This window comes from Cyanistes caeruleus, chromosome 2 (genome assembly GCF_971803275.1).
Source record: "Cyanistes caeruleus chromosome 2, bCyaCae1.hap1.1, whole genome shotgun sequence".
NCBI lineage: Eukaryota > Metazoa > Chordata > Aves > Passeriformes > Paridae > Cyanistes > Cyanistes caeruleus.
Genome location: NC_141702.1, coordinates 46,045,926 through 46,068,888, shown reverse-complemented (window position 1 = coordinate 46,068,888; position 22,963 = coordinate 46,045,926). Strand labels below are relative to the sequence as shown.

At 37.2% G+C, this 22,963-nt stretch overlaps 1 protein-coding gene across 2 annotated transcripts in view; it reads left to right on the top strand.

The window, feature by feature from the left end:
* REV3L (REV3 like, DNA directed polymerase zeta catalytic subunit) overlaps nt 1-22,963 on the top strand; it is a 115,967-nt gene that overhangs the window by 69,766 nt on the left and 23,238 nt on the right. For both annotated transcript variants that reach the window (XM_086876832.1, XM_086876833.1), the window contains exons 13-19: nt 719-4,907; nt 5,285-6,267; nt 6,852-6,934; nt 7,969-8,094; nt 9,648-9,840; nt 12,252-12,363; nt 21,299-21,414. In XM_086876832.1, coding sequence (XP_086732958.1) covers nt 719-4,907; nt 5,285-6,267; nt 6,852-6,934; nt 7,969-8,094; nt 9,648-9,840; nt 12,252-12,363; nt 21,299-21,414 — 5,802 coding nt within the window. The remainder of the gene's footprint in view (nt 1-718; nt 4,908-5,284; nt 6,268-6,851; nt 6,935-7,968; nt 8,095-9,647; nt 9,841-12,251; nt 12,364-21,298; nt 21,415-22,963) is intronic.

Here is a 22,963-nt window from a genome sequence, read left to right as displayed (position 1 = left end):
ATTTGTTACCGTGTCCCTGTCCATACTTACACTGCAATAAGTGTGGTGAAAGTATCACTGAAAGAGATGAAAATCTTCACAGATACCATGTCATGACTCTGCATAGGGCAAGTTACCACTTGCCGGTCCCAGATTATATGGGAACATTAATACATGGATATGAATCCAGGATGGGTGCTGTATTGCTCTGCTTTATAGAAGTGCAGGAAACTACCTATGTTTAGTGGATAGCACAGTTCATACAAAGCCCTTGCCATGTTGTGAGATATACTACTGTGGAATGACCTTTTTGCACAGGGAAGATCATTCAAATAAGTTTTTTGTTTTTCAGAGCCAATGAGTATACATACTTCTCAGGGACAAAGCAGGGTACAACCTTTTCTAGAAATCAGTGTTTTCATGTAGTCATCTGAAAGTGATTGTGAAGCCTTCTTTCAGAAAGTCAGTGTGAAATCTTTGATGATTGTATGCAGCTCTGCCGTTGAGGAGTAATTGACAAAATGTCATAGACAAATGTACTGACGATGTGATTTTGATAAAGCAGCTCATGCAGTCAGGGTCTTTAGTTGTCACGATTATAAATGTAATGTGATTTACATGAGTTTTGTTTCTTATTTGAATGGGAAGGCTTTCTGGAAAATGCTGTTAAAATTTTTACTGCCTTAGGTTATTTTTTTTACAGGCAAACTAGAATAAAATTGCTTTTCTTCCATTTCAGACAATCCTTTGAATAATGAAAGTTCTCGAACTCACTCCTCCGTCATTGCAACAAGCAAAATGTCTGTAAAGACCTCAATCTTTCACAAAGATGCTGCTACACTAGAACCCCCATCTTCTGCTAAAATTACTTTTCAGTGTAAACACACAAGTGCCCTTTCTAACCATGTTTTGAATAATGAAGATTTTGTAGAAGACCTCTCACAGCCAAACACAGAAACAAGACCTGAACTTTCAGTCCATTCTCTTACAAAAGAAAGCACTTACTCAGCAAAGTATCCAACTCCATTCAGCAATAGTACCCATGCAGAAAACTCTCACAAAGAGAGTAACAAGAAAGATACTCTCCCAGTTCCTTCATGTGGAAATAATATTTTTGACTATGAAGATGATATTTCATCAGTGAACAGACCAATACCTAGTAGGAAGTACATTAGCATTAGAAAGGCTGAAAAGGATGTCTCTTTTATGCATGTGGGCCGCCATATTGGTGACAACATGTTGAACAAAAGCTTATATAACTTTTCTGATATGAGCCACTCCAAAGGTAAAATGTCCTCTGAAGTAAATGAAAAATCCAGCAGTGCAAGTATAAATAGTTTTTTTCCAGCAACAGCTACAGAAAATTGTGAATTGGTATCTTGTTCAGGAGGCAGTCGAACTGTGGTACATTCACTTGAAAATAACACTGATGAAGGTGGCCTTAATAAACTTAAAATTAGGTATGAAGAATTTCAGGAGCACAAAGCGGAAAAGCCAAGCCTCAGTCAACAAGCAGCACATTATATGTTCTTTCCTAGTGTTGTTCTTTCTAACTGTCTCAGTCGACCACAGAAGTTAGCTCCCGTGACATATAAATTACAGCAGGGCAACAAACAGTCCAGGTTTAAACTGAATAAAAAGAAGCACAGTTTTATCAATCGTCAGGAGCCTGCAAGTGTAAATGATGTTGCATCAGTGAAGGAAGGCTGCTATACACAAGGTAATGCTTGTAGTAACGTTCCTGATAAGGATAGTGCTTTACCTAGTGACTTAGTTCAAGTTCCTCTTGAGGCTTTTGAAAACAAAATGTCTACAAGTACTGCTAATTACACTGACTGCCCGTTTGCAGATGGATCTCTTGAAACTGAGCAGTCATTTGGACTGTGTGGGAATAAATACACGCTCCGAACGAAACGGAAGGTAAATTATGAGACTGAAGACGGTGAATCGAGCTTTGTCGCACACAACTCAAAAATTAATCTACCTCAACCGATAGAAAGTGTTGAAAGTTTGGATGGGTCTCAGAAGTCTCGAAAGCGTAGAAAACTTTCTAAAAAATTGCCACCTGTTATTATTAAATATATTATCATCAATAGATTTCGAGGGAGAAAAAATATGCTTGTTAAATTGGGGAAAGTAGATTCTAGTGAGGAAAGAGTAGTACTCACAGAGGAAAAGATGAATTTATATAAAAAGCTTGCACCTTTAAAGGACTTTTGGCCAAAAGTTCCTGACTCTCCTGCAACCAAATATCCTATTTATCCACTAACACCAAAGAAAAGTCACAAAAGGAAAGCAAAACACAAGTCAACCAAGAAAAAAGCTGGAAAACCACAAAAAACAGGTAGTACAAATATTAAAAGAACTTTATCTTTCAGAAAAAGGAATCATACAATTCTTTCTCCTCCTTCACCCTCCTACAGTGCTGAAGCTGAAGACTGTGACTATAACTATAGTGATGTTATGTCTAAGTTAGGTTTTCTTTCTGAGAGAAGCACAAGCCCAGTAAACACATCTCCACCTCGCTGCTGGTCTCCCACTGATCCAAAAGCAGAAGAAATTTTGACCAACCTGGACAGAGAAGCTTTATTTAGTAGGGCCCCCAATATCTACAACAGCAAGACTGTTAACACTAGTGTAGGAAAAAGTAGTCGAGCAAAAACTCAGGTTAAGAAATGTAAAAAGAAATTTGCTAGCCCCACTGTATCTACCAAGAAAAAGAAAAAGATTAATCAGGCTGATAAAACACCAGATGAAGGAAAGAAGAAACCTAGAACAAAACAAAAAACAGTTGAAAAAGTGTCCTCAAGAAAACGTGTTGTATTTAAAGATGAAAAAGGAAATGGTCGCTCTACTGCAGAGGTCAAGTTTGTGCTGAAACATCAAGAGTCTCATGAGATCTCTTACAACTCTGTCTGCTCTCAGCCACTTCACAACCTCAAAGACAATCCTCTTCCTGGCTATTCAGCTGGATATCTGTCATCAGCACAGCTCCCTGCAGCTGATGCACAAGGTAATTCATCAGCCTGTTTTCACTCACTGATGGAAATTGATAAGCCTGTAGATGCACAGTGTTTGCCTGCTCCACGGGAAGACCCTCATTCATCTTTCACATCTGCTTCCGTGGCATCTGGAAGGGAAGTACCAAAAATGAGCTCTCAAAGGTCTAGGACTCAGAGTGCTATATTTAGAATGAAGGATCCTGCTCTCATTCAAAACATATTTGATCCATCTAATCACTCAACTCACATAACGCAGAATGCTCATATCTCAAAAGATAAGACTTCTCCAAAAGCAGAAGAGATAAAAAATTTGCAAATCAGATATTTGCCACCAACTGGGAAATTAAATGAAACTCGTGACTCTCTGGACACAGCAAAGATGGATCAATTACATACCACTAACTATTTGCATTGTAAAGACAATAATCAACAGCAGATTTTTTGTTTACCAGAGGCATCCAAGCATTCTGATCCTTGTTCTATTCTTAAGCCATCTGAGGAAAACCCTGGCCCACTTCAATTGCCTAAAAACTGTTTTGTAACGTCTTTGAAAAGTCCGGTGAAACAGTTAAGTTGCGATCAAAACCAGAGAGGATTTATTTTGGATATGTCACATTTTAAACCAGAAACCACAAAACAAAGGCCTCTGTCAGAAGCAACTGTGCAACCAAAACCCATCTCCCAGTATAAAAACAGGAATATAGTGGCCCCATCAGCATTTGGTGAAGGACAGTCTGGTCTGGCTGTTTTGAAAGAGTTGCTCCAGAAGAGACAGCAGAAAGCTCAGAATACCAGTATTGCACAGGAACCATTACTGGACAAACCACAGCTGAGCAAGGGCATACCATGCCCTCTTGAACAGAATAAAGCCATCAAAAGGTCACGATCAGTCACATCATCAAGAAAATCTCGTGCTCCCAGGAGCGCAAAACCTAAAGAAAAAACAGCAAAACTTCCAAAAATGGAGTCTTCAAGCCAGCCAATTACTAGTCGCATTGATCATTCTGTATCTGATGACAGCCCTATTTTTTTTTCAGACCCTGGTTTTGAAAGCTGTTACTCGCTTGAAGACAGCTTATCTCCAGACCACAATTACAACTTTGATATTAATTCTATAGGGCAAAGTGGATTTTGCAGTTTTTATTCTGCAAGCCAGTTTGTCCCAGCAGATCAAAATTTACCCCAGAAATTCTTGAGTGATGCAGTTCAGGATCTTGGTTCTGGACAAACAACAGAAAATGACTTTCTGTGTCATAATGACCAAAAATCTGAAGAAGAAAAGCAACATTCTTCAAGCACAAATAAATGGATGCGGTCTGGTTCCCTGAGCCCTGAGCTTTTTGAGAAGACCTCACTAGATAATAGTGAGAACCACTGCCATAGTCAATGGAGAAAAACCATTCATTCTTCAGCTTCTAGATCTAGTTTCATTGATACCTCTTGTACCCAAGAGACTGAAGTCTGTTTAAATGAAAAATTCAAATTGAATAGAAATACAGTAAATAAAGAGAGATTTCTTAATCTTTCTCAGCCAACCTGCTCAGACTGGATTCAAAGCCACATTAGAAAAGAAACCACTTTTGAGCCCTGTCAACCACTTGATTCAGTTAATACCTCTTTTACATCCTTATTGTCATCACCTGATGGTGAACTTATAGATGCAGCTTCTGAGGATTTAGAATTACATGTTTCAAGGAACAATGAAGCATTAACTCCAACTCCAGATAGTTCACCAAGATCAACCAGTTCTCCTTCACAATCAAAGAATGGAAGCTTTACACCTCGTACTGCTCACATTCTTAAGCCTCTCATGTCCCCACCCAGTCGTGAAGAAATCATGGCAACTTTGCTGGATCATGATCTCGCAGAAACAGTTTATCAGGAACCATTTTGCAGCAATCCTTCAGATGCTCCAGAAAAGCCAAGGTACTGTGTTACATGCATTTCTGTCTACATGCAATCATGAATATATTATATTTAATTTATTCCTGTAAACAATTTTGTGCTGTTATGTGGCACTGATACATGAAAGATCCCGTCTGATATATATCCATTTGAAGTTGAAAATTACTGTGCTTCCAGACCAAATACCCATTTTCTTTCATGAACACTTTGAGTTTTTTTATTGCATATTGTTGTAGTAAGTGGGAATGTGCCTTCATGGTTTGTAAAATAAAAATATTGCCCATGGGTATTGCGTAGTGAGAAAGCCGGTTAGTAGTACTCTGCTTTTCTATCATCTGGAAGACTGCCTGCAATGTGGTTTAGAGTAAAACAGTAATTCAAACTACTTTCCTTCACAGGGAGATTGGAGGGCGGCTTCTCACAGTGGAAACCAGACTTCCAAATGACCTTCTCGAGTTTGAGGGGGACTTCTCATTAGAAGGTCTACGGCTCTGGAAGACTGCATTTTCAGCAATGACAGAAGGTCCTAGACCAGGATCTCCTCCTCATTCTGGTCACTCTACTGTTAATAAAAGAGAAAGTAATAGCCATAAAACTAGTGAAGACAAAAAAATAGTCATAATGCCATGCAAGTGTGCTCCAAGCCAACAGCAAGTTCAGATATGGCTTCATGCCAAAGAAGAGTATGAACATTTCAAGAAATTGCCTAAGAATCATTCTGCTGAGCTGGCAAAGGCAGATGAGAATTTTGGCTCTGCAGTATTGTCTGAAGAGAAGTCTATAGAAGTAATAAAAGTAGCTAAAGATTTGAATTTGTCTAGACTGGAAGATGAAAGACCTATTGTGCCTACAAAGAATTCTCCTGCCTCTGTGGCAGAAAATACAAAAATGCAAACCAAGGAAACCTGTGATAAGTCTATAAGCACTATAGGAACTAATGTAAATACTAAAAATGACATAGACTCTAATAAAACTTCATGTGAAAGCAAGACACACGCTACTTCAGCTCTAGAACATGATAAGGAGGAGGAGGAGGAGGAAGAAGAAGATTATTATGTCAGTTACAGTTCACCAGATTCTCCCGTGCTTCCTCCTTGGCAGCAGGTAGCATCTCCAGATCCGAAACAGTCCAGTTTAGAAGATGCAGAGTGGAAAAATCAGGATATTATTTTGTCTCCTCTGGAAGAAAATGATGTTGGAAGTGCACAAAATTCTCCATGCACCCAAGAGGACATTAGGACATCTTTTGACACATCCCCATTTCCAGTTAATGAAGATCCTGGAAATTCTGAATCTGTTTGTCTACATAGTACACCCATTGTGCACAGAAATAAACAAGATGGGATACCTGAAGTTCTTGGTTTTACTCCTTTATCTGCAGGTAAATCCATTAGGTGATTCTAATAATACACGCACGCACACAAAAATTTGAATATATTTCTTTTGACATAATAAGAAAAAAAATATATCTCTGCAAAAATATATTTAAAACTGTTTTTTAAAAGGAGAAGTTCTGTGCATTATTGTCAGAAGTAACTTGAATTATTGAAAAAGTCTAGAAATAGGACATCCATTTGCTTCCGAATGGTGTCTCTGGACTCTGAAGTGATGGTTAAAATCTTAATTTAGAAGTATTGCTTATTTGGGGGATTTTTTAATCTTGTTGACTGTATAGCTTGTAATTTTCCAAAAATAATCTCTACATTATATAGAGTGTGAATAACATTGCAATGTTCAAGATGATGATGATGCGAGGCTTTGTAGATTATTTTTGTTCCTAAATGTCCATAAATACCAAATTGTAGTAGTTGTGCTTTGGATTTGACCAAGGATAAACCTGTATTTGTTTATATATGTAATATCTGTTTGTAATTTCAATGAAATACCTCTGTTGTTTCTTGCATGTTGTTTAATGCCTAGACAATACTATTGAGGCTAAGTAGTCTTTCACTCATATATTTACAGAACCAAAAGCTCAGAAACTGAGCCAGAAGAGGGGAAGTAATACTGATGGTCTTCGAAGAGTACTTCTAACCACACAAATGAAGGTAAATTAACATTTTCTGTACAGATGTATTTTTATTTTGCAGCACCTACACATTTCCATTTTTTCCTCTTTGTTGTTTTTGTCTTTTGCTGTTAAGATCTTGAAAATACATTTAAAATGGTAGGGTACAATTGCTGAAGAATCAGAGCACACTCAAAGTTAGGAAAAAATTTATGAGTTTAATCTGGGGGAAGCAAGTGTAAGTTGGAGATTGAGGGTGCTGCTCTAGGGTAATAATGAAACACTAAACAGACACCATGTAAAGATGTTTTGCTCTTTGAGTTATAACATCCTTTTTAAGTTCTAGTGTGATTACCGTTTTTTATATACATATACCTAGACCTGTGTATATTTATGCTTCTCTATGTGTATTAGTTTTCAGACAATGTTCTAAGCATTTTCTGAAAACAAGGAGGGCAGTTTGTGGTGTGCCAACAGAGGAGAAAGAGGTTGGACTTGTTTTACTTAAACAGTGTTTCTGTTCTCCATGTTGGAACAGAATGGTGGGCTAGGTGCATTACTGGAGTGACCCAGTAGTTTTTTCTTCTCGGTATACTGGTGTTCACCTGTTTAAAGGAGGTTTTTAATGTACCTTTAATTCAGTGCCTTAAAAAGTGATGACTGAAACAGGGGTTTTTGACAAATCGTTGCTCAAGAGAAAATAGAGAATTGCTGGTTTCCATATCCTCAGACCTTCAAGAAAGCCAGTGTTTGTGGGACTGGGGGTTTTTTTGGTAGGGTTCTGGGAGGTTTTGGTTGTTTGGGAGGTTTTTTAAATACTTCAGACTGCCTCTTGCTTTGCTATGAATTAAAATTATTCCTAAAAGCAGAAAGATACAACTTTTGTTGGCTTGATGAAAAATGAAATGAGGAAATAGTGAAAGGCAGGGGACATTTAGTAATTTGCAGAGTAGCATTTGTGTTTTCACTAATAAATTTGTACTTTATATTGCATATTATTTAGTATTCTGTATGTTTTTAGCAACCTCTGTTTTCTCACTGTCCTGTGCTTTTTTTCTTCCCATGCCTGATAAGAATCAATTTGCTGCCCTTGGTGCTCCAAAGAAAGTGACTTCCCAGATTGAAGGACCGTCTTTAAATAATACTTACGGTTTTAAAGTCAGTGTGGAAAACCTGCAGGAAGCAAAATCTTTACATGAGGTAACTTTACTGTTACATGTCACTTTATAAAATTATAATCTATCAGGCCTGTTTTATACTAGCAGAAATAAAAACCTTTTTCTCCTGGATCCCTACGTGACTTAAAAATTAATCAGTGTGTGGTATCTGCAGCTTATAAGTAGTTTATCTACCAGTTTCAGCTTGATGTCCAATGCCTCTAACTGAGAATTGAACTAGACTTGGCAGTATTTTGGTTGAGAAGATAGTAAACCTGTCTTTAAAAATAAAAATAAGGGAAAAATCAGAAGGAAGAAATAGTAAGTTTTGCATAAAAACATTGCTTAAAAAACTAGTTGACCATGATTTTTATGGATTGTTTCCATAAGAAATAAGGCATCTGGCAGCAATCAGTAAGGCCCTCCTGGTACTTCTACTTGTTAACCTTCTGAACCTGTTGGGCAATTTCTACTACATTTAACAAAAGGGTGCCTATCTCAAAGAAGGTCTCTATATATTTAATGTAGGTGAGCATTTGGTGTGGGGAGAGAAACCAAAGTGCTGGCAGAAGGGAAGCAATGTAAATACAGTACTGCTGTGTTGGTTGCTGATGGGGCAAGCAGGCTTTGTGTATGTGCTTCTAGACAGTCTCCACACCTGGAATTAGGTGTTGGCCAATTTACAGAGTTGATAGGGAGGTAGCACTGAGTAAAGGACATGGAAGAAGCCACAAGAAACCAGTGATCTTGGGGGAATTGATAGTAAAATTTCATTCAGTGATGTTTGTAGTGATTTAGAATGCAAATCTAGAGGAAAAAAAGGCTGGCCCCAGGGCATCCTACATACACAGAAATACTTCTATTTTTTTCCTCATAATCTCTCCAGCCTCTCCATTAATCCACATTATGAGCAATATTATGCAAGACAATAGAAGAGCAGCATAGTGTTGAAACCATATTAAATAATACGATCTTTACTGCAGAGTCAAATCTTGACAGTATATAGGGATTAGCATTTTCTTAATGTAAACCATTCTGCAAAAAGCTCTGGCAATATGATGTGGAAGTTCATTAATGCAACAGAAGGGAGAAATAGGTATTCTCCCTACCTTTGTGTAAGACTTAGTCTTCATGCTTGTCCTGGGTGAGGGAAGGAAGGGAGAAGAAAGACCAAGAGTGAGTCTTTGTTGGTGACCAGTTCAGAAATGTGATTCGGCTCAATATACAAAGCTGTTTGAAAACACTACAGGAATTTAAAATTTTTTAAGTTGAACATTATCTGGTTTTCATCTTATTTTCTGCTTTTGGTAGAAGAATACAATACTCAGAAACACATACTGAGTTTTCATAACTGAGTATGAAACTGTTTAATGATAAATCCTTATTTTTCCTAAGATGGTGCTATTTGCAAAAAAGTAAAATCCAAAGATGCATGTTTAATCACTTCTGTTAATTTTCAGGTAGAACCTTGTAGTTACAATGTAATACCACCAAATAAATGTCTGCACTGTCCTCATTTGAGCTTATAGTCTTCTCTTAATTTTTTTTTGAGAAACCTTCAGAACAAGCTAACATACTGTCTTTGTTTGTTGCTAGGTCCAGCACCTTACCCTCATCAGTATGGAGTTACATGCTCGAACAAGACGAGATTTGGAACCAGACCCAGAGTTTGATCCGATCTGTGCTTTATTCTATTGCATCTCATCAGACTCAGCGCTGCCAAATACTGATAAAAAAGAAATCACTGGTGCTATAGTGATTGATAGAGGCAGGACACTCTCAAGCCAAGGTTCCTATTTCTTTTTTTCTTAATATATTTTACAAAAATGCTATTTCGTAGTAATCAAACAGCAGCAAGCAAAATGTAATAGAGTATCTATATTACTATGTATCTCATTTAATTTTGTCTTGTTGAATGGCCGTATTAAATATGGAGTTTTCCTGCTTATATCTTACAAAGAACTATTGCATGGGCTGTAAACCACAAATAACATTTGCGTGTGCAAGTATCCATGTTTGTGTACTTGTGGACAAGCTCCTGCAGTGTTCTAAAAGTGTAAAGAGGAAAACCTGCCTTTAGTTTCCTACTCAAGTTGCTGGATAGCTACAAGTAGAAAATGTTAAAAGCAAGACAGTATGTTTTATATTTTACTTAAGGGTTATTTTTGTGGTTTTATCTGATCCTTTTAGGATCTAAACAGGGGCCCTTATTCTATTGTACCTTTTTGGCTTTGTTTAGACCAGTGATACTCAACCTGTGGCTCTAGAGCCGGATGTGGCTCTTCATGGCCCTACAGGCGGCTCTCGCAATGTAGGCATCTGATCGGCGCTCCACTCTATCAGGCAGCGCGGGGAGCACTGAGCAAATGGACCAGCAGTGTGGGAGTCGCTGAAGTTCCCCCTCCCATAGGGGGAAAGAAAAGGAGCTGCTGGGATCCCCCCACAGGTAAGAGTAGAGATCACCTCCCACCCAGCAGCTGTGGGGCAGAATGGGGAAAAACTTGCCCTTTTGCCCCTTCCACCCCTCCACCCCACTCCTTCCTAGCAGCCAGAAGGGACAGAAGACAGAATGCTGCTGGGAGAGAGGATGCTGATGTGTCATGTCGTGATGTATCAATGTGTGGTGGCATTAAGGCAGCATCATCACACATTGAAGTGTCATGATGGGAAAAAAAAAATCACACTGTTGATACTTGATTTTTATGGTGCTCTACAACTCCATTTTATTAAGAAGTGGCTCTCCAGCTGTTAAAGGTTGAGTACCACTGGTTTAGGCTAGTAAAAAAAAAAAAAACAACCAAAAAAAAAAAAAACCTCAAACCAAAAAACATCCCCAAAGTAGTCCTCTTACTTTCAGGGTTTCTTTGGCATTGTGAATGTGTATCAAACCACAAAATACTGTCTAAAATTTTAAGCATGGACAAAAACCTACCAAAAATAAATTTAGCAATAAGGCAACAGCTTCTTCTTTTACCAGTTTATTTTACAAAGTATTGTAGATATTATATCTTGTTAAGCTAAGTTTTTATTATTCTCAGTGAATTTTATTCTGGTATTATATGCTTGTTACTATCTTTAAAAAATTTATTTCCATTACCTTACTAAGTGAGATTTTTTCACAGTATAGCCACTATGGCTCCCTAGGTGTGTGCCACTGATAATTTATCAAGAAAAAGCTTTCTGTAAAAGGTCCAATGATACTTTGAAAAAACAAAGGTTCTGATCTGGTTTTGTTAGTAAAATAAAATGATGTGTTTAAATGTTATTGTGACATTTGTTGCTTTAATTGATGTGTGCTGTCAATACTTTCTTGGTTAGAACTTTTTGAGTTCCCTGTGGAGTGACTTGACATTGAGATACATCTTTTTTTTCCCCTTTTATGTTATTATTGCTTTGTAAGTCACAGTACTTGCTTTAACATTTATTTCTGAAAGCACACTTTTCTTAATTCTTAAGACCTTAAGAATGTGTCAAGGTAGAATGCCTTTTAAAAACTCCAGTTCCTAAAATATACAACGTCATCGAAACAGAGATCATACTATCTGTTGTAGAGAGAAAATAGAGTATGTGTTGTGCATTATTCATTTAAAGAAGTTTTTTTTTTAATATGGAAAGCAAGTGCTGGGTTCCTGCATGCATACAAATTTAGATATTACTGAGACATTATCAATGCGGACATTCTTAATGTGCACTAAGTGAGCAGTTGCTCATGTTTTTCCATTTCTGTCAGTAACTTAGCAGTGTGCTGAAAAAAAGAACTATACTGTTATATAGTATTTTCATTCTGTAAGGCATTTTGCAAAGGACTACTCTAAGATAGCAATTAAAATTATATTTTGCATAAAAGCAGTGTGTGAGCTGTCATATAGTCATTTAATATTTCTTATTAAAAGTAATTTTCTAGTAGCTGGAATTTGTGCATGTAAAATAGTGAAATTTCTCTTGAATCAAGTTTGTTTCTATCTGAGAATCTGTGCAAGATTACCGTTATAGCAGAATTCTACAAAGTGAAAAGAAAAAATTATTCCACCCAAGAGGAACAAAATAAGTCCATGGAATTAATTGTGATAATTATTAAAGATAAAAATAAGTTGTGTTCCATATGTCTTTTCCATTGTATGTTTTATTCTAAAGTATTGTTGCCTGAAGTAATGAAATTCATTCTAAATTGTAACAAGTTTTTTTACTTTTATTTTCTAGGGAGCAGAGACCAAGCCCCCTTGCTTACAAGATCTGGAGTTACAGGACTAGAAGTCAGTTACGCTACTGATGAAAGAACTCTTTTCCAGGAAGTAGTGAATATTGTAAAAAGGTAGCATATCTGTACGTTCTGCTTTTATTTTTCAGGCTTGGAACAGCAGATTTTGTTCCTTCAACCCTTGCCAGTCTTTCAAATACTGATTTTTTTTTTTTGTTGTTGTTGTATCCCTCAAAGGCTTATTTCTAGAGTGGACAAGCATGGTGGTCTTTCAAATAAAAATATTTTTTGCTTTTCCTTTTCTCTGACAGCAAGAACATTCAGATCCTCTTAAGCAGCTGAGTTACAGTCTTGAAACTTATCAGCCATATAAGTAATCCTTTTTAACATACAACTTTCCTGTTAACCCCAGAATTCATTACACATCTCTCTCTGAAACTCTCAGAATAGTAGATATTAAGAGTGCTGAGAGCTATAGGAAACCCCTCAGACAGGAAAAGTTTTCTCAGATCTCTGAGGCAAGACAGAAAAAAAAAAACCTGCATGGTACTGAAACTGCTGAAGTTTAAAATCAGGGTTTGTTGAAAAATCAGTTTCCTTCATTAGTTTTGTCTTCTCTGAATGGAAATCCCCTGCTCCATCGAACTAGGAAAAAACTGCTGGTTTTCCCCATCTCCACCAAGGCTGAGAAGTCTGTTCAGGAGCACTCTCGTCTGGTGCGTAGGTGGAACCACAGACGTCTCTCCAGACCCTACTGACAGGTGTAAAGCTGTAAAATTTCAAGGAAAATAAACAGATCTAAACTCTGAGTCGCCCCTGCTGGAATAGAGGCGCAAGAAAAAAAAATTAGGCAGAGTACATTTGCAATTCTTTCTCTCTCCAACCAGAAAACCTCTGATGAGAAAGACTTTGACCAACCCCATGAAGCCAGAATACAAAAAGAGTTGCTGAATGCAACCAGCACAGGGTGGGTCCTGACAAAGCAGCAGATCCCTGTTCAGAGAAGACAAAATTCAGGTAAGGAATATAATATTATTTTTCTCTTTCTTGGAAATCTAGTGCTCCATCAAACTTAGGAAAATTACTCAGAATGAGAAGCTGACAATAAATGAAGAATTCTCCACCAGTTGTGTGGAAGTTTAATAAGTGACAGGACAGAAAGGATATGGTAGAGAGAACTCAGCAGTTAAAATATATGTTTCTCACTGAAGAACAGAAGTCTTCTATATCTGTGCATACTGAAGGCATTACAAAATGAAAAAAATCATGCTATTTTGGTGTACTTCAAGATGTAATGTACCAGGTTGATTGAGAAATCTCTGCTTATGAGATCTTCTGTAGCGTGTGCTAGCATATCTTTTTGATGCAGCAACTTCATCCACAAAGATTGAGTTAGTTGACTTGTATTCCTGGAAGAGCAAAGGTTAGATTTTTTAGTGGAGAGACATACTATCGTCATCTTCTTAAGTCTATACTTCCCTCCCAGCTCTAGAATTAAACACCTCAGCTCTCAGATTTCTGGTGGACTCTCAAAAATGATGTTTTTTGAAATTTGGACCACATCTGTAGTTTGCTGCTCTTTTTGCCCCTTTATTTTCTGTAGCCTGGGCAAAAAAAAAATGAGAAATTTTGTTGGAGTAAATGTTTTGTATTTCTTAAGCACAAAACAAGTGTCTAGGCCTAGAGTAGCTTTAACTGAAGGAGGAAGCATGGTAAAACTATGCAATTAAGAAGTAGTGGACTGCAAAAACTTCCTCAATGAGAAATAATCAAACAAGGAGCTTAAATGAAAATTAGTAATTATTTTTTAAAAAAGATCTGTTGATGTTTTTAGTGTTATTTTTTCCCAGCACAAGCTGGATACTTTGGCTGTTCTGGTAGATGCACTTAATAGTAGGTCTGATACATTAGAGAAAGAAAACTATCAGGCCGTATGTAAGAAACATTACTGCTTTAACTTCATGGAGAAACACTCAAAATCACCTTAATTTTCAAGCTGAGAATTGCATCAGTATCTTATATTCTGATTCATGCATTTGGCTGGACAATAATAGGCTCTTGTGAGTGAACAGCATGCCCATCATGACTGCAGCCTGCTTTTGGTTCATTTTCTTGCCCTCTTGGGCTGTTGGAGGGAAGGGTGGAAGACTGAGATTCCAGATTCCTGGCATAATGAATGACAGACTGTCTATTCACTCTAGATTGTCAATATCAGGAACAGACTTTATCAACTTGCTGGAGCACTGAACAAAAAGGATCTTAGCTGCAGGAGGAATTCTGTCACACAATCCAGTTAAAGAATTCTCGTTCCTATTTCTAGTCATTCTCTTAGTAGCTGGCCTAATTCTTCTTCTTACTCCATATATGTGAAATTGTGGAACATACATTTTTGTTTAAAGTTCCAGCCTTCTTCTTTTTTTTTTTAGATCTTTTATTTTCTTTCCATCCTGGCTGTTGAAAATAAATAGTCGTTGATTCTATAACTTCTTATCAATACATGTAAACTCTGGAAGAGCCAAATAGAGAATTCTTGGTCACTCTTTCCAGCATACAGATGAAGGAAAAGTTATTAATGGAAAATTTGTCATTTCTGCAATACTGATAGCTCATCAGTGTCTTGGACTAGGTTTTTGTGACTGAAGTTTCCAAACTTTTTGTAGCAGAGCTGAAGTTGTTATTCTGTGTTCACTGAAGATGTGTATTGCTCCAGAAAGTTCTCTGAAATTAATGAACTGAAGTTGGATTCAGTTAATACCTTCACTATGAGGTTGTTTAGGCTGTGCTAGATCTGAATGACCTGGTATTATGGTTAATACCTTGGCATCCGTGAAGTAGATACCATGGATTGCTAGATGTTGTCTCTGATTTACTCAGAGCCCTTGGCAAACAGAGATAAGTCATCTTGTGTTCGTTCTGCTAGACCAGAAGAAGAACTGATTGCTTCTCTGGAATTGTGATCTGTGATTTCATCAATACTGAAAATTCACAGATTTATCCAAATATTGAGGAGAATAAGCACCTCTGCTTCTAGGAGATTATTACTGAGAGTGACTTACCTGTGAAATGCAAGTACTTACAAGTGTGAGTACTAAAGCCTATGAGACAACTTTAAAAGGTATTGGAATACTGAGGTTGAGGGTTGAGAGTCAGGAAACAGACAGAAGGGAAGAGCCACAATAACAATAACCCAATACAAGTTTGGAGGAGGAAGGGAAGAAAAATAGTACATATTTTAAAAAATAAAAGCATCATTAGATTGGTTTTTGGTAACCTGACAGCTGTCTTAGACTTTGAGAGGGAGCTGCACCTGCATTTCCCTTCTTTGGTAAGCTATCCTCTGTAAAGCAGAAAATAAAAAAGGGCTTCAGCTCAAAACTGGCATAAAGCAGCTGAGAGACAGCATCCTTCTAATCCTGTGCAGCCACTGGGGATGTCCTAGAAGCAGGGACATCCAAGTTGTAGGCTCTCTGAAACTGTCAGAGGGGATTTTTTTTTTTCTTGAAATGGAGCCTGGGCATGTATTGCTGTCCTAAAGCATTCTGTTGTACTGCCTGAAGTGCTTTCTTGAATAGATCCTGTGTTGACCATCAGGTGTCAGCTGCACTGAGATGGGAGAAAAAATGTAAGGATCTTTCTGCTTGAGGAAGTAAGAGAACCATCTCTCTGAACTTAAAGGCAGGAAAAAAAGTAAACACATACACACTTCCCTAACACAGGAAAGGTGACTTGGGAGGAAGAGGTGAAAGGAAATGCTACAGGAAGGTTTGCATGGGGATTTAAAACATAGGAAAACTAGAGATGTGCAAGCCTGATGGAGCAGTGGATTCCCATGAAAGAGAAATTAAATATCTGGGCCTCTCCTTCACTTTTAAGGCAAATTGTTGCATTTCTTGTTAAGTGCAGATGCTACCAGATAGCAAAAAAGGGCTGTTCCTGCAGGTGTGAGAGGAGCAAAATTAGGGGAATTCGTGTGACAATGCAAAATCCCTGTCTCTCTGACACACAGAGGATGTGAAAACAGGGCAGGCTTGAAAAGAAGACTAGTAGATTCATTGCTACTTGAGACTTACCAGACACCCACATCTCCTTGTCTCCATTGAAGTAGTTTTTGATAAAATTATATGAACAGAGTATAATGGAAGATTTTACATAAACATTTTGGAGATAATATATATATATTAATTAACTGTTAATGCTTAATACTTAAATATTTTTAATAATGTTTTTCTTGTAAGGTATAATGCTAATGACCTTTTTTGTTTGGATACAGTGCATTATATTTCTTCTTCTGTAAATGCTCTTGCAACGTTTTCTTCTTAAAATAGAGATGTGCTAATCTAACCTTCTTTTTCCAGGCCAGTAACATCTTCATCAGTGACATTTTCCTGTAGAAATCTGTATTTAATGTCCTTTTTCAACTTTATGGATTTTTATTGTCTAAGGCAAACTGGAAAAATGTTTTCAGAGATTTCAGTTATGTGTTTGAGTCACCAAGCATTCTGTTGCTATGCACAGTTACTGCTTTTGTCTGTATCATAGGTCTGGCATAATTTTCCACACACTTCCCCCCCCTTTTTTTTTCTCTCTCTTAATCATAGCTGAACGAAAAATAGCAGTCAGGAAAAGCAGACACATAATAGAAGGGAAGGTATAACTGGGAGTTTTAGTGTTCATTCACAAAATCATCAAATAAGAAAGAGGGAGAGATGTCATAGCAGCATATATGACTTAGCTGGAAAGGAAAATAATCGCATTTCTTCTCTCTGCAGCATGTATGAGTTGAATGTTAATGCTGTTGTGTTTAAATCCTGCCAGCATAAATGCTGCTTTTCATCTTTGCAGAAAGTCTGGCAACAGCATGCTAAGCAGTATCAGGGCCCATCCTTTTAACAAAAGAGCATGTGGTGGCAAGCACACCTCTTATTCCTGTTGTGTTACTCCTAGCCAGCAGCTTTCAAGTATCAGTATTACAATTTACTAGTTTTTTTCAGGTGTAACAGCTGGTCTCATTACAATTTCTTCTAATAAAATAGCTTGAACTGGTGATGAAGATCAGTTTCATAGAGTACTGTAAAATTGTGAGACAGGAGGATTAAACATATAAAACTTGTCCTCTTAGCTCGCAGCCTGTTGTCTTTGTGGCATTGCATGAAAAGGAGAGAGACAAAGTGAGAGAGTCACACTTCAGCTAAGCTGACATCAGCTAAACTTAGGGTTTGCCTGTTCATTTTCCCATGTGGAATAATCTACTCTTTTAGCTCCAGACATCTTTTCTAATAGCAAATATTATACCACAGGAGATCTCAGCAGATGTCATACTGATTCATTGGCACCACTGGTACACCAAATTGGGCTGCAGGAGAGGGCATTTCTGCTGCATAAATTGGGACACAGTTCATCAGCAAGCAAATTAGAAGCAAGAAACAGCAGTGTCTCTTACTAGGTGCAAGAAATTTGATAGGTCTGTTAAACCTATTGTAAAAGGTAGATCTTATGCATATGTAGTTCAGGAGGTCAGGTGTTACTCAGTAGAAAGGAATTCTTCATTTTAATCTTACCTTTTTTTTCCTTCAGGGGTAATTCAGAGATACACTTGTGAATGCATACAGATATACATACAAAATGCATATATGTGTAACTTACTGCAGTATCTGAGTAACTGTTGCCAGGAGTACATTTATTGGTTTTCATGCTTTTAGAAGGATACCACTTGGATTCAAGTTTTAAATATGGACCAACTGACATTAAAGGACTGTGATTGCAGGGAATTTACAGTAAGATTTAATCTCACCATTTACTAGGCACTCTTGATTTTCCATTTAGATAGCTTTATATAAGTCATCTGACTGAAACTTAAACATCTGTACTTCACTGTCAGTGTCTAATTAGCTATCCTCATTACCAAGAAAGTTAAACAGGGCAGGATCTTGGTCTGCAAGAGGTGGCTAAAATACAAAAAAATATTCACCCAAAGAGGCCTTTTTGTTCAGTGACACTGGAGACCAGTTTAGAAAACTCAAGATGCCAAAATTAGCTGAAATTGGACACTACCCTTAATACATGGGTGGTGTCTAGCTGGGATGGAAAAGCAAAGTAATGTGCTGTAAAGTGATAGCCTGTAACTCAGTAATGTGCAATTACAAGTAATCCCTGATGGCCTGGACAAGCAAGACTGAGTTAAAAACTAGCGCACTGCTTTTTTATAAGTCTTTTGATTAATAAGCTTTCCAATCTATATGTGGATACACATAAAATTGTGTGAAGATATGTGATACTTAAATTAGATACAATTAGTTTATATAGGCAAAAGGATATATCTGAAAATATCATAAACTAAAAGGTTTTTATGTCTTGTCTTATAAAAACACTTTCACTGAAAGAACTAGAGAAACAGTTCTTGAGATTATATGCAGATAGATTGCAGAGGTCATTTTGTTCATTAGGTTAAAAGGTAATGGAAAGATTGCCTCCAGAACTGATTAAATACATTGAGTTGCAGTAGTATTATAATAGCCCACAATTTTTTTATTAAGTAGGAAGTGAGAAAGGTTAAACCTGCTTGGGCAGGTTTAAGTTAATACCCAAAGGCAAGTTAAAACCCAAAGCAATTCTCCTTTATCAGATGGTGAAGGACAAACTTCACCAACTTGCTGCTTCCAAACAGTTCTTGTTTCTGTTCAGAACAGGCTTATAAGAGAAAGCAAATTTCTGGCATAATGAATATTGCTTTATGTACCACTTAAGTAGCTCTACACGAGTTTCTGATTGACATTTGCATCTATCATGGAACCCATCTGTATAATGCCTTGTCCTGTGTAAAGTCTACAAGTATTTTCCATTTTGAATTATGTGATGCCAGTTTTCAAATATGATAATGAATGACTACTTCCCTCATTTTAATTAATCAGTACTGTTTTGCAATATGCTAGGACCATGATAGTTTAGTTACAAGAATTAATTTGAAAATATGTTAAGTTTTATAGTGTTTATTCTAAAACATGGCATAATTCTGTTTTATTTCAAAGCTGAAATGAAACTGTTAATAATTTTGGAACATCATTTCACAATCATTATATGTTGCGCAGAGCAGCAAGCAGTCATAACTCTTTTTGACACTGATTCAGCTGCTGGAATGAACTACAGGCTCGCTTGAGTCATTTGTCCATAAATTGTTCCAAGTATCTTTGGGGTTGTACCATTGGTGGAATAGGGTTCCATATTGAGTAAATTTACTGCGTCCAGTCCTGATGATCATTGCCACATCCAAAACCAAATAATGATTCTTTCTATGTGAACAGAAGATAGCAAAATATCCTGCAAATTCAAAGTACTAGTTCTTTCTTTTTTTTTTTTTTTTCTGTAGAATGGTAGAAATCAAAAACTTACTTTAGAATCCCATGCTTTAGGCAAAAATTGTATCAAAACCATTCCCTCACAAGTAGAAGTAGGTAATAAAGGTGATTTTTGCAACCTCTGGCAGGTGCAAAAGCCCAAATTGTAATAAAGAGAGCCATGCTGAGTACCAGCATTCAGCTATTTTTCACAAGGTTAGTGTCCATGGCAGAAGTGTGGAGCTCTTTTTTTGAGCTATTCTCAGTGTAATTAGTATCTTCAAAAAGAGTTGTCATTGCCTTTGGCTAGGACACATAAGCAAGGAAGACACTTCCCTGATAAAGTCTGAAGTTTCATTTGTAATGTGTGTGATACAACTCAGTATTCAGGGAAAGGATGTTCTGTACTCAACAGTCAGGAAATGTTTGTATTTTTTTGATGTGTTTATGGATGTAAGGAGTTCAGAGTTCCTGTTCAAAATCCAAGGCTCCTGCCTACTCCCTTCCATAAACCAAGGTCTACATGCTGTGGTAAGGTTGAGCATAGACTATGGTACAAGATCCTCAGCCTCTCTTCCATCCTCTACCTCCTGACAGCTGCCCTGATGTCATTCAGTTGTATTGAATGCTGCCTGCTGGAACTCAAAACCTTTTAGCTGCATTGAAAGAATCACAGAATCATCAAGGTTGGAAAATACACTAAAGGTCATTTAGTCTAACCAAGAAGCAGCTATTTATCCCAGTGAAGGTTCCCTTCTTTTTTTTTTTTTTTTGCTATAAAAATAACAGATATCTCATGTTACTTTGTCTGGTCTCTTTCTGCCCAGCCCAACAAAATCTTTCTAAGGCTATTGAGCAAGTCACCAGATCATGACTTCTGGCTTTGATAGTGCCTACTCAAAAGTTAGGTGATGCTGGCTCCTTTGAGCTAACTCCTACCTGTGCTTTGTCTTTAAAGCCACATTGTTTATCTTTCTGTCTAGTGAGCTCTGCTCTGAGCCTTATTGGAAGTGGTTGTGTCTTAAGTCAATTCTGACTTTCCTTCAGGTTTTCCAGCTGGAAAGAGATACAGCATAAAATTAGTTTTTCTTGTGTGCCTTCTAGAAGGAAGGTTATCTTAAATAAAGAGGTATCTAAAGATAACTGGTAGATATGGTTGCTTTTCTCTGTTTCAGTTTAGACAACTCTCACTCAACTACAAATTGTAACTTCCAAAAAAGTTTCATCATTTAGAGCCTGAAGTTCGCTCTGATTACTCAAAGTTACACTGACACATTATCTGTAAACATTCCAGTTAATACTGGCAAATTCTGTTCCATAGGCATGGCTATATTTCACTGCACATCTGTCTTGTGCCAGTGACTACATTTCAGTTTATGCTTGATACATCCTGATGCCATTAATAAAACCTGATGAGACCTCAGTTTTGTTCTTTGTCTGTAAAGACTGACATAATAGTTAAAAGTATGTAAAAAAAATTCCAGTGAAAATATTCTTTCTAAATATTTTTGTCGTTGAATGTTGTTAAAAGTCCTAAGAGATTGCCTGTTTTAAATATTGTCTCCTAGTCCAGATGCTGCTTTCATAGAAACCGATTGTGACTGCGTCTTTTTTAAACTCAACATAATTTGAATGCAATCCTGTTTATACTTTGTTCGTGGAAAATATTTTTGTAAATTATATGAAACTCATCTTTTCTTTTCCCCCTACCTCTCTAGATATGACCCAGACATTTTGCTAGGCTATGAAGTCCAGATGCATTCCTGGGGTTATCTCTTACAGAGGGCTGCGGCACTGAATGTTGATTTATGCCAGATGATTTCTCGTGTGCCAGGTAAGTTATTTGTTTAGAGCTTCAGTTTAGTTCCAGTGGAAGCAAGTTGAAATCTATGAACAAATTTAAAAAATAAATGTAGAGTATTTCTTCAGATAGATCCTTTCTTTTTTATTCTTGCTCCTATGTTGTTAATAGTATAATGATACACACCCCTCAAAAAAAATTAGAAGTAACACTGAGATTCTGGTGTTTTCTGAATTTTCAAATTCCTGGCATATTCCACTTCTGTGTGTCTCTTGTATTCATGAACCCAGACTTATATTCTGTAGTTGTGTGTTAAATTTTCAGTTCTTGGAGGTGCTTCTGCTACCAAACCTTCTTTTGCTTTCCTTGGCTCCAGTCATTCAGAGTACCTACCGTAACTATCATTTGTGGTTTCTCTGGCTGGAATACAAGAACATAAAACTGCTCCTGAGCAGCAATTGTCCTGGACAGCAGCTTTGTAATAAAATTCTCACTTTTAATGACCATTCTTGTACTTTGGGCATATTTTATTGGGCCCAAATGCTGATGCTTTCCTGATGCATTTGGAAAAAATGTCTGTTTAGATTGGCAAGAAAACTTGATGAGAATGGTAACCCTAGTGTTTCTACTTAGCCAATCAATAGAAGCCATCATTCTGAAGAATGGAGTCAGTGAACAGCTAAATAAATGTGCTGTCACACCTGAGAAGAGTCAGGATGACTTTGTAAAACGGAAAACTGTCTCAAAAATTTGTTGTAGCTCTTCGCAGTCATCAAGGTGATGTGGATGAGGGAGATGTTAAAAATCAAAACAGTTGAAAAAGCTGTTTTTCCCAGGGCTCTTGCCAAAGATCTGTACAGAACTTAAATCACTATGAAATAAGAAGTCCATTACTGTGGCCATTCTATTAAAAACTTGAGCCTGTTGTTTTGCAAAAGCAAGTGTTAGGAATTATGGAGCAAGGAAAATACAAAGCAATGACTGTAAATGTAAAACTCCATAGTGTGCATGTAGCTCAAATACTGAAGTTATAGCCTCCTCATAACTTTCCCCCCCATTAAAGTGGATATAGGGGAGCTGGCAAAGATGAGAAGGACAATCCAAATGTGTATAGTAATTTAGTAATTTGGGATTCCAGAAGAGACAAAATAGTGTAGGAAAGGTAAAAGCCTATGAAATATTGAGGGATATAAAGGGAAGTAGAGATTTAGTTTTCGTGGTCTGTTCCAATACAAGAACCAGAAATCAAGTGAAGTTAACAAGTGGCAGCTACAGAATAGAAGTTTATTGATTTTTGATTTTTAATCTCAGCAGTGCTGAACTCTTGAGTTCCTTGTCACAAGATAGTACAAATGCTTAAAGTGTACATTGCTTTAAAAGCAGACAAATTCTTGCAAGAAAAATCCATTGGGATCTATGATATATGTGAAAATAATGTCTGGTCCAGGAAGCTGCAAATGTTTAGAAGCTGGAAGAGTTATAAGGGGAGTATCAATAACTGCTACCCCCCATCCTGAAGCATCTGCCTTTGAGTATGTGACAGAATGTGATACTGGGCTACTTGAATCTTTGAGGATACCCA